At 41.0% G+C, this 16,454-nt stretch overlaps 1 protein-coding gene across 5 annotated transcripts in view; it reads right to left on the bottom strand.

Moving 5' to 3' along the window:
* dock8 (dedicator of cytokinesis 8) overlaps positions 1 to 15,908 on the bottom strand; it is a 54,916-nt gene extending 39,008 nt beyond the window's left edge. For 2 of the 5 annotated variants that reach the window (XR_005442433.1, XM_038703042.1), the window contains exons 1-5: positions 15,663 to 15,908; positions 7,591 to 7,690; positions 3,179 to 3,354; positions 2,575 to 2,646; positions 1,887 to 1,998 (exon numbers count right to left, since the gene is read on the bottom strand). Coding sequence is in view for 4 of the 5 variants with exons in the window: in XM_038703042.1 (XP_038558970.1) it covers positions 1,887 to 1,998; positions 2,575 to 2,646; positions 3,179 to 3,354; positions 7,591 to 7,690; positions 15,663 to 15,715 (513 nt within the window). In the remaining variant the exon portion in view is untranslated. Of the gene's footprint in view, positions 1 to 1,886; positions 1,999 to 2,574; positions 2,647 to 3,178; positions 3,355 to 5,525; positions 5,830 to 7,590; positions 7,691 to 11,066; positions 11,086 to 15,662 lie in introns of those variants that run through there. The other 3 variants (XM_038703041.1, XM_038703043.1, XM_038703044.1) reach the window with 3 other exon arrangements.
* Between the last annotated feature and the right edge of the window lie 546 nt (positions 15,909 to 16,454).

Genomic DNA, 16,454 nt, shown 5'->3' on the forward strand with positions numbered 1-16,454 from the left:
CGCTATTAGACAAAAGAGCTAGAGAGGGAAGTGAGAGAGGATGGGAACTTGGCTCGAAAGAATGTCAGTGCAGTACTTAGGGAAGGATCTGAAATGAAATTAAAGGACTGAGCCATGCAGACGTAAGCTTATTTAAATAGTAGAATAGAAAAAAATAGAATACCATGTGTTTAACCACAACATCTCTCTGACTATCTGGCTAAACACACAGAGGGGATGAGAGTATATAATATTCAGGTTTAGTTCTGTGTAAGCCAGGCTGACTAAACTTGACAGAGCCACAGTGGAACGAGTGATAGGAATAACAAAACGCTGTTGTGTTCATTATTAAAGCACCCCCCACCCCAGTCTCCCACCCCTCCCTCACATTTCACATTCAGTATTGTCGTCTCTCTAAAGCCTTGATCAGTATGGACTACCATACTGCTCTCACTTACTGGTCTTCCTCTCACAAAAGACACTTTAACTAAGTGCAACCTATTGGTATTCAAGGGCAACGTTACAAAGTAGTGTTTCTTGTAGTTCTGTTTAGGAAACAAACAATTTGGCAAAATGCACCTATTTGCTTGCCGAAGTCTGGTACCACTCTCATATATGTGCATTAAGTATAGAGACAGAGCACAGAAGCAATTAGCTTAGTTTAGCTTAGCATAAAGACTGAAAGCTTTCAAAAATCCAACTACCAGTGCCCTACTCACACTAATTAATAATTAACATGTGGTATCTCATTGTTTATATTTATTAGTATTTTTTGGCTTTATTTGATGGACTCAACAGTCTGTACACACATGCAAAACTTATTGAGACAATTCATTTTAACAGAGTAATTGATTCCTTAGCTAGATCCGTTTCCTCTTCCTAGGCTTACGGTTTTGTGAATTGATACTCTGTGTCTTGTTTCATGTTTGTGTGCATGTTGTTTAAAACACTATTGCTGCTATCTTGGAAAGGGCTCCCATGGAAAAGACATTCTGTAATCTCAATGGGGCTTACTCGAGGAATAACAGTTCAACGTTCTGGCCAGCTCTTTTGCACAGTGCATCTGCTGGTTGCATGGCAATCTCACAAAACAAATAGATTTCAGAAAGTAACCCCTGGCTGTTGCTCATCAGAAGATAGTTCCAACACGTAACCCTCCAGTACAGCTACAAATTGTTATTTTTATTTTTCGGTTTGTGTACAAATTAAACAAACAAGGTACAAAATGTTCATTTGTGATCTTTATAGGTTTCTGGAGAGCCGGGCTGCTTAATTAAACTAATATGGCAAACTCAATCTTCTATTGGCTGTAGCTTCACATAAGAGTGACTCTGTTATAAGGACAAACTTTATATGAAAGCAAATTTCCCAAAATGTCACTATTCATTTGAATTTAGCTTCATATTAATAAAGTTAATACAAATGTGTATACTAAGCTCAACCCGAACTGGAATAATTTATTTAGTATACTCACTTTAAAAAAGGAACCTAACCAAGCCAAAAACCATTTCAACAGCAACAAGCACATGTAGAATTGGACCTAATAAGTGCTGATACACAATAGTAGACTGACTGAAACAATAGCAACAAGACATGTCTAAATAATTGTTAAGGACAGGATTAATTGAAGAAGGAAAGAAGTGAAGAATTATTCCAGTGTAGCAAGAGTGGCTCTGCAGAAGTGTTTCTGAAGAAGGCTACTATTGAGTAACAGATTGTTGGTTAAGATACAGGTTGAGTCAAACTTATACGTAGGAACCTTAGTTCAGGTTCTTAAATTAAAAGACTCGGGTTTGAGTAAGGATGTTAGTGTGGATTTCTTAAATGAAGATTTTCATATATAACTGGAACTCCAGACGGGGGCTGTGTGCGTTCAAATTTTGGTTGGCTGTGTTTGCGTGTCTTACTGGCTTCTGCTGTGGGTTCTCGGGCTGGACGTCATACTCAAAGGTCTGCTTCTGAAGGCGTTTGTGTAGGCCTGCTCGCTCCGAATATGTGCTCCAGCCATCCCCCTGGCACCTACACACACACACACACACACACACACACACGGTCAAAGCAACACACACATTAAAAACAACATGCATGGTTACAACTGATACACCTCTGCACTTCTAATCAAACTAGATAACAAAAACAGAAGCCTTACGCAATATATTCACAGCATACGCGTGTATTGTATGCGAGTGTGTGTGGGAGAGAGAGCAACAGAGATAACACTACAAAGTATTCAACAGAAAATCCCAGTGAATAAAGTTTATCAGGCTCTCTTGAGCCTCTTGTTTCCTGTTTCACAGACACATGCAACTTCCCAGATAGTTGCACGTGTTGCAGAGTGTCACAGTTAAAATACCGCTGAGGGCATTATTTCTGTGGCTAAAATACTGCAACATACACACGAGTATCCACAACAAGCGGATAAACACTGAACATTCTATTAGTTTTCCATTTCGAAACTCCAAACAGATTCAGTTTTGTCATTTCAAAAAGGTATCTGTCAAGGTATCTACTCTGTATGTGGAACCAAACAGCTATACCACTCTGAGAGTCCTGACCACTCGGACTGTAACGGTTGCGTTTCTGTAGAAGATTTACCTTCTGGAGACCACAAGCCACGGCTGGGTGTAACTCTTTACACAGTCTCTCACATGTGCATCCAACTCCACTCTACAAGAAAAGAGAAGGAGGAGGGGGATAAGAAGACATGTACACACATTCTCGTGCAGACACGTATGCAAACATTCACAGACAATTGGAAACTTGACATTCCTCTTCTATCTTAATTTGCACTTCATGGTCAAGGTGCTGGACAAGTAAATGCTGTGTGGGATTGTATTGACAAAACAGTTATTGTTTTTTATACTGCGAAAGTCAGATTTCAAAGATAAACTTTCCTGCATGGAATTGAGAACCACCTTGGAATGCAAATGAGACGTTTTTGTGTGCAACTTTTACTGTAAGCAAAATCAATCTGACCAAAACTTTGTAGAACGAGGATTCAGTAGTTGAATGCATGAAGACTGTCGTTTGACTTTTAACTATCTGCAAGGTGCTGAAACAAACATCTTCTGTAATTATTCCACACTTTTTTAAACATCTTTTCTGAAATACTTTTTACCAAACAGTTCTAATAGCTTGCCAATTTCATTTTAGGGAGGAATTTATTTTCATGGTCAATGCCAAACATCCTGTGACCCACCCATCTTCGGGGACAGAGTGTCGAACAGTGCGACACTCCTTCTCCACATGCTCCACCTTCAGGTCATCGTCGGGGAAGTCTCCAAGTTCATGCATCAGGGCTGAGTCTCCACTTTTTAATTGTGACATCAGGAACTCCTCCAGGTCCAGCGGCTCCACTGCTTCATACGACTGAGGCTGCAGAACGAAGGGGTGATGGAGGAAGGGAAGATTTAGGACATGTAGCAACAAATATCACATGAGGTACAGATGGAGACTAATATTTGCTTAAGTGCCATTTAAGGGTTATCATCAGAGTGGTGTGGATGATCAAAAGGGCTTCCTATGGATGAATATTAATTATTTTGCATAAATTTAAATCATACCAAGACACTGCCTCAGAATTGTCTGAGGAGGTCTTGGGTTACAAAAAAGGAAAACAACAAGCAAACAACAAAATAGATTGATAGTTTGTGAAAAGCTAAAGGGTGATTGATGAGTTTGTACAGTCCACATAGTGCAGAGAAGTAGTGAGGGAAAAGATAGCAAGGGAGGTGGGACCAACCAAACATGTTGAATCATGACTATTTTCTAATAGCTCATACCTGACGTGGAACAAAAGAGTGGAGCACACACATAAATAGAAACTAGAACAAAACTGGCCTGTATCAAGACAGCCAGGTGATTTTTTTCAGTAAACCTATTTTTAGACATAAACTCTATCAGCACACAATACAGAGCTACAACAGATCAAAGGCAAAGCTGCAATCACTTTTATGTACAGTGCAAATGGGCTGAAATTTTCATTTGAAATCAGCACATATTGTTCAAATCATCAGTGTACACAGTGAAACAGATTCTCACTGTCCCTTAAAGGGGAAGAATAGGCATGCTTTTCATCATCAGAAAGAACTCACAGGAGAAAAAAAAAAAAAAAAAAAACACAACTGATGAGATAACACACGTCCCTTTTGTGGTGCCGGGCTGACTATGGGGGTAAAAGGGGGACCTGCATGGAGCAGGTGTTTCTGTGAAAAGTGGCAGCAAACTGGGCAGAATTCCAATCTGATTACAGTCTGCAGGCTGATGTAGGCAAAAGCTAGGAAATAAACATAAACCACAATATCATACTGAAAGATTTTCTATATAATCAATGATAAAAGAAAAGCCTTCTCAGCGTCTCAACAAATACAATGCACAGAGAAGATCTGCCTTAGCACCATCCAAAAAGAATATTTAAGCTTTTAATCGTGCACACTGTCCCACACAGGAAGCATTTGCATGACAAACAGGTAGTGTGTGAAAGACTGAATGTGAGAGAAAGTGTGTGTACAGGAGACTGAGAAAGAAAAAAGTCCAGAGCCAAACCAGCCAATGGCGTACACAGTAACATAACTTGTACACAGAGAAGATGTAGAGATAACTGCAGCAACAAGGTGAGTCATTGCTGTATTCAACTTTTAAAAGCAGAGCAAATTCCACTGGCCTTCAGACATGTTTTTGCAAATCCACCCCAAGGATATTTTTCTCTGATGAGCACTCAATAGCTATATGCACCACATGTATTAATGGTTAGCATGCAACGCAAGAAGGAAAGAATACACAGACAGCCATGTAACAACTGTATCATTATTATTTTAAATGGCAGACCTACAGTACAGATAAAACCTTCAACTCCTCCTTTTCTATAGAGGAGGCGTGAACCTCAACAGTGTCTCTGCACTGGCAGCTTCTCCATGTGTGCATCTCTCTGGCTCTCTGCCTCAAAGTTCAGACAAGCATTGTAACATGGCCTCTTTTTCTTGTGTCGTATAGAGTCTAACAAAAACAAATGAATGCAAATCTATGCATGCCTCTGATCAGTGCCTGCTGCTCTTTGGAGGCATGAGAGGTGCTAGCAAGTAACTACCTCTCCTTGCCAAATCAACAGCCAGACTTTCTATCTGTTTACTCATTGGTGATTAAAATCGTGATACCTTATTTAGGAGAATTGTTTAACCTGTATGAAGCATTGCAAACTACTGTGCAGATACATGCAACAAAAGATATTTAGAATAAACTTTTTTGATACAAGTACACATTTTCAAAGCCAATAAATGTTATATCAATTACTACTGGAGCCTTACTTAAATAAAATTCATCCATTTAAAAAACCACATGCATTTACCAACATCACTGTTCTCAGTGTACATTGTCAAACATGAGCAGGGACGGAAAACAGACTCAGAACTCATTACAAACACTGTTCTTACAAAATACAGCCACATTTGACCTGAATTAGGACATAAAACTCAATCTAGTTTGCCAATTATCTCATTCTAATGTCTCACTAAAGGACAACTGTGCTCATATGGATATAGAAGACTTACCCGGCTGACAACTGAAAAACGGCACCAAAAAAGGAAGCATACAAAATGGCGCACTCCGGATACGGGAACCTACAGTGTGCACCTACTGACGCTGAATGTTTTTTGTTGAAACTAAGCCACAATGCAGTGCACAGATCCTCTTTAAATTGATCCTCATATTCCTAGAAGATAAGAACTCCAGCAGATCTGAGAACAAACAATCAGCATTACCAAAAGTAGAAGAAGAGGTGTTCATAGCCAATCTAAATGAATATTTAAGTTAAGCCTGACCATTTGAACCCACAAAATGACATGACAGCAGTTTCAAGCGTTCAGTGTTAGAGTTGAAATGGAGAAACCACAAAACATAAAAGGAAGTGACATCAGAAAGGCGTCCCTCTATCAACTGGTGTTTTAACAGACAGGAAGAGAAAATACAGACACACACACACACACACACACACACACACACACACACACACACACACACACACACGCATGCTGCTCATATACACACAGCCGCTGCACACATGCATGAAAACACATGCGGCTTTTCCTCAAAATCTCTCAATTTGTTCATTAAACCTACAACAAACAACACAGATCTGCCAACACTCCTCACATTTAGGAACTAAAAATAGTGTTAGAGCAACAGAGAGTGATAACTGTGATAATCAACAAAGTGATCCACCTCACAAGTGCAACAAACATCCCTCCCTCCCTCCTCTCAACAAACATCCCTCCCTCAGCCCTGTGCTAGACGCGACTGCTGAATAATGGGAAACTATCATCCCGGAGATTATAGTATTAAAACCCCTCTCCCGCATCCCAAATCCGTCCATATTAAAGATCTGCCCGTGTAAGCTGCAAGGTAAGCAGGCCCCATCCAGCGTCTGTTAGTAGCCAAGGCACTGACCCATTTCCCAAGCAGGTTAGAGATTAACCGTGTTGCATATTACAAGCTGGGCTGGGATGGATGGTCCAAGTACTCCTCCTCAAACCCTGTCAGCTGACTAGCTCAAGGATCATCACTGGGAAAGTATCAAAGGGCTTCAGCTCAGTTAGTCATGCACACAGATATGTCAGGAGACTTAGCGCCAAAGAGCTTTAGAAAACTTAAAATGAGAGATGTAGGGCAGCCGAGAGAGAAGAAATGTGAGGGAAAGACAGAAATAGGGGAAAAAAGCAGGAAGACTGAAAAAGGAATATATGACTCTGGGAGGCAGAGACAGAGGTTCAGAGGGTACCGCGGAGAGACTAAGAGTGTAGTGGGAACAAATCCCTGCAAAGAATTACTGTGCATCATTCGGTATGCTTGCTTGAGAGAGCAGCAATCACTCTAACTGTCTGCTAGGCTTCAGCTGAAGAGGAAAGAAAACAACATGTCATACTTGCATTCAATCCTCTGCAGAAACTAAGGGATACTTCGTTTTCCAAATCAAAGAACAGGCCGTGTCAGCCCTGTTTTTAAGAAAAGCATGTTAAGCCATGACTAAGTTCTCATCTTACCTATTGTAAGACGAAGAAAGATTCTTCCTAAACAAAAACAAAAAATTCAGCTCTTTTGCAGAAATGCAGACAGCTGTTGTAGCAGAATTTCTATGATTGAAATTTGAATCTTCAGGACTAGACACCACTGAGTCAGACACTCTCCGCACTAATGACAGTAAAGAGGATGTGAAGATACGTTTAAAGCCCTTTGGTGGTGTAAGCACAAACACTAAAGCTGTGTTACTGCAGCATTACAGGAAAACACTCCGCTGCCCTTCTGGCCACTCTATGAATTTCTTCTCAACTAGCATTACATCACCAGTATTAAGTGAAGTAACATTATATATACAGCATTCATTTTGCAGTCTGCTTATCTTCTTAACTGCACTTAACATGTTAGACAGTGACAAGTAACAGTGTATGTAAAAATTTGTCATTTGCTAAACTTGCTATTACTTATTTTCCTTTCTGACAGGTGGACTAAGAACGCTTTATTTTAGGTCTCTGTAATTCAATCAAAGATATATACCCTTGATAATGCAACAAATACCTGCCAGATAAAAATTAGTTATTGTTTTATAGAAGAGAAACTCACCACAGTGAGGTACACTGTTGCCGAAGCGCTGGAGTTGGTTCGGGTGTGATTAAAGCCATAGTTCCCACTGAAGTTTCGTCTGATCTCTGCAGAACTGTGCCTGGAACAAAACATGGAAACACATACAGGTTTACACACCAGTTACTACATATATTAGTATTATATGGTATAGCACATTTGTGGGACGTTTGAAGGTTAATGTTTGTATAGAAGCAGGCACTGAAAACATCATGTAAAACCCATTTCTGTCGCACAATTCCACCAACATGCATACAGTGCATCTTAATGAGAGAGGCAACAGTAATTCCGCCATTGTTCCTACTCGCATTAGTTTGAATTGGTCAGCCATGGTGATTCCATTCAAACCATTGTTCGCTTTCTACAGAAGCACATCTCTGCTGGCTGTGTAAAGGCTTTGTCATGCTGGCAGCCATACAGGCAGTGGAATAAATATGGTGTCCTGATTTAAGGGTCAGACTGAGCAGGAAATCAACATGACATAGGAATGGAGTAGTATTCAAATATATTGGGTAGATACGGAAGGTGTGTCTGTCTGTCTGTGTCTGTGTCTGTGTCTGTGTGTGTCTGTGTGTGTGTCTGTGTGTGTGTGTCTGTGTGTGTGTGTTTGTCCCTCTCCAAAAAGAAGGGAAAATCACAAGAACAAAGCGATTGTCCCAATTTGTTGCCCACATTTCATCTCAATGAGACACTGAGCTCATGCATGTCGATTTCTTTATAATTAATCTACCACATCATTTGAGCCCTACCAAACTCTACACAATAGCTGCTTTCTTCTCTGTGGTCCAACGATGAAAGGCCAGTTTTGTGTGTATAAGCTTGTGTATGTGTGTTTACTATGTGTGTATGCTTTATTTGGTGTTAAAGCGCTCATATTTGTATGTATTTTTGCGTGTGCAAGTGTCAGAAACAGTTTATTGCAACATTGCCACACAGGAGAGAGTTAGAGGGCAAAGGCCTAAGTAAATGGGTCACATTCCCGACTGGTGACCCTGTGGTCAATCTCATGGGTTCATTTAGTCCCTATGGCCATTGTCACAAGAGCCCTGTTACTAATTACCACCACAAACACATAAACACTAGTGCAATGGTGGAATGCCCGCATGTGAAAACAACTGAGGGTGCAGTCATGAAGCACGTAAAACCCGTGAGGCAGCTTCATGCAAACAGCTGAAAACTAATATCATTAACATTCTGCAGCAACAACCAGTTTGCGTTTCAAGAATAAAAGCTAGATAGTTTACAGTTCATTTTAAAACAATACTCTGTATTTGAGTCAAAGATCCGTGCGCATGCCGTGTATAACACTTTCCTCTGTCAATCACATAACATGCTAAGTCAATACAATAACTGAATGCCAGGGAGGTTAAAAGCATGTGTGGGAGAACAGTATACACATTTACACAAAGAGCAAAGTCCAGCAGTGCAGCACTGTTTTATCTAAACACACATCTGCTCCGCTGTCATTTAAAAACAAAGACAAGGGACAGGAAAGACAAAGCACCTAAACATAAAAATCAACAACAGTGCAAAAGTGCACATGAACAGTGCACAATGCCCTGAAAAAATTATCAGCTGAAGCATGTTGCAACACACATATGTATGCTGATTACAACAATGAGCAGCCATAGACACACAACACACACACACACACATACACACACGCTTAGCAACTTTATCAACTGTTATGCAATTCTAACTTATGTAAAAGTCACTCTTAACCAAAACAGGTATTTATCCCTTACCCTTTAACTCAAACACCCACACCTGCGGCTGCTTAGTATAACAACAGTCCTCCACTGCTGGCCACTAAGCAGGTTTATTAGAGCAGTATGTTTGTGCTTTGCACGGCAAAACATGGAGGTTGATGGGGGATCTCACATATACACCCCACTTTGCACCCGCACATCAGCAACTTTAAGTCCTTCACGCGTACACACTTTTTATTTGTTTAAAAATGCCGAGTTGCTCCTTGTAATGCCATGTGTTGAATCACATAAGCCAGTGGAGCTTAAAGGCGCTGCAGGTAAAACTAGGAAACTAAAGCTCCAGAAAGCTTCAGGTCAACACAAGGAATGACCCTCCTCACAGCTCCACCTCACCAGGTGTCTAGCGAGGAGGCCAGAGTTATTACATCCGCCTCAGACATCTCCTCTTTGTTCAGATTGGTTTTAGCTTGTGCCACTTTATAAAGAAAATGGCAGAGGAAAGGAGGTACTGCTGAAATGAAATGGCCACTGCACAAGACACAAGCCTATGGTACAGAACCTATGCAGTTAGAGTAGTCTTTGTATGAGTTTAAATGTTCTGCTCTGACAAAGAAAGAAAAACAATCTGAGTATGCCTTTTCTTGCCCAAAGGCAGATTGTCTGTTGAGTGTATTGAGCTTGTACCCAAGGCAATTTAAACCCTGTATAAACTTCTCATAACTTGACCTCTAAAGAAACACGCCCTACCCTGTGTACAGACTGAGCCCATAACCTCTCCACCACTAATGTGCCCTCCCCCTACATCTTTCATTGCCTTTGGAGAGACAAAGCTTATACATACCACCCCGTACTATTACAAGACATGCACTAGTGTATCTAAAGTAATATTTGCATACACACACATTGTCACATGCATACACGCATGGGATTGCTTACTTGCATACACTGACACACATTCAAGGCCTGTCTATAAAAAGACCAGGCAAGTAAAACAGTAATCAGCTCTTACCAGCAGAGCCAAGCACACATTATTTGACCACTAGTAGACAAACAGCTTGTCACAGCAGACAGCATCTGTCATTCTCTTTATCTGGCCCGTGTCTTGGCATCCTTTGTTACATAAAAAACAAAACTGCTCTTGTCAGGAAGACAAAAAGCAGGGGGAAGGACTTTGGTAATTTTGGTGAAATGACAGCAAAAGCAGCTTGTGTCATAAACCCAGCAAAAAGCAATGTATTGCCAGTGGCTTTTTAACAAAACCACTAAGATAGAGTAAGTTACAAATTCTTACAATGGATCAACCCAGAGACAACACTTTAAAAGGGGACAAATATTTAACTGTCAACAATACCTGCAGTGCTGTTAGCTGAGGGGACACTTAAGCGCATTGGTGAATACGGGTCCAGAGGACTGAATCGGAGGAGTTTAGTGCAACGTAGCAACACCATCTTGTCCTAATATAAATCCGACCCGGTCTGTAAAAACAGTTGTTACTAAAGTTGACATTTTTGGTCTTGAAAGCAGCTTCTGAAGTTTTTGCGCAGGGTTAAGGTCTCTGACAATGACCACAGTGGCATTTCCCGAAAGGCATATTCTCCACCACCACTCTTTCAGTCTGATGATGTTATCCTAAAATAAAATGTGAGCCAGCCAAGCATCAGCAAACCAGTATTAGCTGAAACTCTATTGAGCAATGCATAAGAGACTCCCTAACATGTTAAGCGTACAATTCAAATAAAGGCTACATACCTTAGCAAAGTACAGCACAGCGATCAGAATCCTTAACTGCCCTTTACTGGCAATGCAGCCACTGTTGTCACATCATCATCATCTCTTTCAGAGTATTCAGATTACCACAGTGCACGTGAACATGTTATCTGATTTCCAGTGTAACCCAATATCTCAGAGTAACCTGATTTCTTGTGTGCATGTAAACATACTGACTGTCAGTACAGAACATGATGCAAGACCTTAAGATCAAGATAAACCACAGAAAAGCAACTGCAAAATGTTAGTAAATGCTGCCTCTTTGGATGGAACATTTGAATTGCCTCAAGAAAGTGTTCTCTTAGCTAAACACACAGCCTGATGACAATAACTACCAGTTTTCTTTGTCTTTTTTTCATGAGATATAATTAGAAGAGATAATAAACAATGATGGGGAAGGCACTCTTAAAAACAGCTGCTACCGGGGAATGGTAGAATTACAACCGACAGCAAACTCCAGCTATGAATTAGGGCTGATGACAGAGTAGGCACACTGTTAAAAAACATCAAGACTCAGCACATTTTTGGCACTATTATCCTGTTTGTAAATGGTAATTTGTAAACGGACTGCACTTATATAGCGCCTTTCTAGTCTTCCAACCACTCAAAGCGCTTTACACTACTATGTCACATTCACCCCTTCGTACACACATTCATACACTGATGCCTTGCCCCCACGGAAGGCACCAACGGTTTATCAGAAAGGAAACACAAAATAATCCCATTCACACACTCTCACCCTGGGAGAACTTTGTTGTTGTCCAAGGACACTTCGACACGCAGTCTGGAGGAGCAGGGGGTCGAACCACCGACCATCTGAGTAGTGGACAACCAGCTCTACGTCCTGAGCCACAGCCGCCCCAACTTTGTTAGTAAAAGAGCTAAAAATATATAAAAAATCATAACACTGACCTCATGTACACTGTTAATTAGACCATTCTGTTTAAAGAAAGAAAATAATATTGTCTCTCATTCATAGACAATGAGGAAGGCCAGAGGGCCAGAAATGTTTCATCATTAATCAGAATGAAATAACATTTGATAAAACTGCTTTGTGCGTGACCCCATTATTTCAAGTATTTATGAGCTGTCAAACATACATCTAATCTGTCAGTAATGCTGTTAGACCTCAAGCTAAGTATCATCAGCTGCCAAACAGCTATTTAACCTTCCTGTGACTTGAGTATTTCTTCAGATATGTACTTGCCCAAAAGCTGGATGGTTTCTGAAAGGTCTCAGGGCTCGGATTCAAGGTAAAGGAAAATAAATCTTTCATCATGCCCTCCCCTTTACAAAGAGATTTCCCCCTTTTTGTTACGTCATGCTGTTTGTGGCACGCCTGCACTTGCTGCGTGTGCAAATCACTGGCCAAGCATTCTTCAAATTGCTCTAAAACTGTAGTTTCACTTCTTCTCACAGCTACATTTCTGATTAACAAGCCCACCCCAGATAATGAAAATCTATAATTCCTACTCATAATTATCTGTATTTACTCCTCATCCAGCAGGCAAGCTGCTTAGTCAGTCTCCAATTATCCCTATCATTATCATTATTATCAAGTCAATCCACTAGAGGTGGTGGGAGGCTTCTTTAGCTTGCATGTAACAGCCAAGAAAAGCCCTTCTACCTCATCTGAGCCAAAAAGAAACACAGGATAACTGAGAGTGGTGTGGTATACATGACAAGAGAGGGGGAAGCAGACCAAAGGGATGCCCCCACTGTGTGTCTCATACTATCATATGTCTCCAGACTTAATGGGTCTTACTGCTATCAGCACCATCACGGCTCAGCTTCCTGTCAGAGGGAGGCGCGCACAAACACAGCGGTCATTTGGCAGGTCTCAGGTCACAGGCGGCTCCAAGCAAGAAAAAGTGAGTGTGGAAACTTTAAAACACAACTTCTGGTTGAGATTTAATGCTTTAACCACATGGCAAGTCATTTATCACATGTTTTTCAGTATATATTTTTTACCACACCCCATCACTCAATGGCCCACCAACAGTCAGTTAACAGATGTCATTAACCAGAGCCCAGAGGAAATCAGATGCAACTCAATCCAGATCCCCCTGCCACTTAGGAGTTATTGAACAACAGAGGCCCCAGCTGCCCTCACACCTGTTACCATATGCCAGTAAGTAACATCGTGTTGAACAGTAGAACATGTGTGTGTTCAGCTACCTTTGACCTGCTCACCAAAACTGAACACTGTGCCACACTTATTATGTTAGCATGTTGCCTTTTTCACTGACATATGGTCCCCCTTCTATTCCATTCCCCTTTTTTCATGTGCTTCTGAAGAAACACACATTTCCTGATTTAAAAACTGCCACAAACAAAAAAAGTGAAGTGAAACAGGAGTGAGACGGTGTCCACAGTGTGCAGGATATCCTTCACACTCCATCCTGATAGAGAGATAGAGAGAGGAACTGCTCATGAGCACATATAGAATATTTAGGGGCGGATTAAAGAGCATTCCTTTTGTAAACCTGATGTGACTGTCTCACAATTGCAAACACCCCTACATATATGGGATGTTTTAGTTTGCATGGCAATTAACAGGTTTTCCGGCCTGCTACTCACCGCAGTTTCAATCTGTGGCCACTGTTCCTCTTTGTCAGTGTGGTTTGTTTGTGTCCGGCTTTTGTTGCCATGACTATCTAGGTTGTTTCCCTTCATATACTACATTATTTTGCAGTTTATTTGACCAACGCACATAAAATTTAGGTCACAAGTTGTATCATTCTTTTAAATTACACATAAAGGGGTGTCCTAGTAGCCGAGGTGTTTAAGACGTTGACCATGTAATCACGACATCAGCTGGTCTGGTCAGGGGATCTTTGTTGCATGTCGTTCCCCTTCTCTGTCACATTTCTACCACTATTTCTGTCCACTATCGGAAGCTAGACAAGAATCACACATATCAAAGTCTGATCTTTTTGTATTGTGTCCACAGTCTGGCATGGGCTGAAATTCTGTTATTATGTATCTATTAAATGTTGCTGAATCACTAAACAAAATGCCAACAGCCTGTCCTCACTAAAAGCAGTTTGAGAAATCACTGTCAGTGAGTGAACTGCGTCTGCTGCATCATCACTCACTGGCTGTAACATTTTGCAACCACACATTCCACAACAGCGTGCTTATCTACAGTACAGCATCTTCTAACCAGCCCCTCTGCTGGCTCATCACTGGATTCAGGCTGTGACCCAAGATCCCTCACCTGCCTCAGCAGCTGAGCTCAGCTCTGCACAGCACATCAAGTCTCCATGACTTCTGCTGGCTATTAAAAACAAGAGTATGGTGCATTCACTGTGGTGATGGACAGGATTTCACACTGACACAAAACATGAAAAAAATAAATGAATGCTTTAGACTAGAGCTGAGATGAGACATTAATCAATTAATTAATTAATAACTCTTTAATCGTGTGGACAAAACATAATTTGAAGACATCACTTTGAACTTTTGGAGTTGTTGGTCGTCATTGTATTCTGACGTTTTATGGACCAAAAATAAATCAATTATTCAAGAAAATAACTAGTAGAGCCTTCACTGATGAAGAAAATCATTAGTTGTAGCTCTACTTTAAATCTATTTTGGAAAAATCTCCAGTGCCGATTCATTAAAATCCTCATGTAAGAGAATAAAATATTAATCTTACATTTATACCTAAGTTACAAAGTTTTAGATGGTACACTTAAGAGGTACAAAGCTGCAGAAGCAAGCAAACAGATATTTGGTTAAGAGTGCTTTAATGGAATTAAAACATGACTGTGGACTACAAAAGTGAGCGTAAACAATTTGCCTCATCATTTACCATCCTAAATTTGACCAAATGTAGTTTCTGCCCTTATCCACTTCCACAATGTGAATGAACCCAACTGTTAAACTGCGGTAACATCACGTGCAAAATGTTCAACAAGGCACACAGTTTGACCCGTTAGCCCCGGAGAAGCTTTATGCCTGTGCTGCTCATGGTAGGAAGTATTAGTGTATTTGTCTTAATGAGTCGTACCGCAGAGGAGGCATGGTACACAATGGACTTACATGTACATACTTCCTCCACACCTGGCCAGTGTCACAGCAGGAACTATGACCACATCTCTGCTCATTCAGCTCTAAGGGACAGTCAGAACTTACACAACACAGGAAATGATCATATTAGAAACACTAGATATAGAATCAGCATCCTTTGTGAGGAGGAAATGACTTCTGATAGAAAATGGATTTGTGAACTTGGTGTAGAAGGTTCACCACTGTTTCACTTCAGAGAATTATGTAAATAATGAGCCTAGAAATGGATGTATTCATGATTGATCACATGGCTGTCACTAATACCAGAAGTTAAATATGTCCTGAAATAATTCTTCTCCTGGCTCCTCCAGGCTGCTCTTTTCCGGGACAAAGTGAACTAACCTGCAGTATTAACATCCACAACATGTGGCTGCCTGCTCCACTGTGGAATCCCTTCCAAATGTCAAGACAGTGCTCCCTCCCAGATCTCTGGGGAGGTACCAACTCACTCCTTAACTAACCCTCGAACCAAAACAACCGGAGCTTCCTATAGGACATTTTTACCTGTTGATTTTCAGAGCGAAAGCCCGTCGGTCTGCGCTGCCCACAGAAGACATCCCCGGGTCTGAGGTCCAGTTCAGCGGCGCTGGCTTTGGTGTCTTCCTGCGGTCTCGCCGCCTCGCTGTCACCGACGCACCGCTTGGTCTCCTTGCTACTGCTCAACTGTCATGTCAACAACACTCATCTTGGTTGTGGCGCGGCACAGCAGCTTTCCTGGGTGTCAACTTCCGCATTTGATTTGAGCCATCCCGCAAAGAGAGAGAGAGAGAGAGAGAGAGAGGCAGACACTAGAGGCGCGAGGGGGTGGGAGGGGATGACGGGACAGGCTGGATGTGAGACACGCGCGCTCCCTCGCTGCCGAGATTAGCTTTTGGGTTTAGTTCACACAAGCAGTCTCAGCTTTCTTCCACCTCTCTCTGTCTCTGTTCAAAACATGCACGTTGTTTTGTGTGTGTGTGATATGAAAGCGAGAGTGAGAGAGAAACTAAATCCAGTTTTTGATGAGTAGCCTACCGGTAAACATGAAATACTCACAATAGTAGGGGAGAACGATCAGTCCATGTAATCATATTTTATTTTTTGTTTGTTTTATTTATTTTTTTCTCTCTCTTTTGTTTTTAAAATGTTATTTTATTGTTTATTATTTACATATTTGTTTATATGAGAATTTTTGTGTAAGTGAATTTTTGCTTTGGCAACATTGTTTACCCAAGCATTCAAGCCCAGAAATCTAATTAAAATGAAATGAAACTATTTTGAGTTATTGAAAAATATACTGCATTATGCCTTCATTCT

Source organism: Micropterus salmoides, unplaced genomic scaffold (genome assembly GCF_014851395.1).
Source record: "Micropterus salmoides isolate LMB-PRFRI ecotype aquatic unplaced genomic scaffold, ASM1485139v1 Ms_hic_scaffold_7, whole genome shotgun sequence".
Classification (NCBI taxonomy): domain Eukaryota; kingdom Metazoa; phylum Chordata; class Actinopteri; order Centrarchiformes; family Centrarchidae; genus Micropterus; species Micropterus salmoides.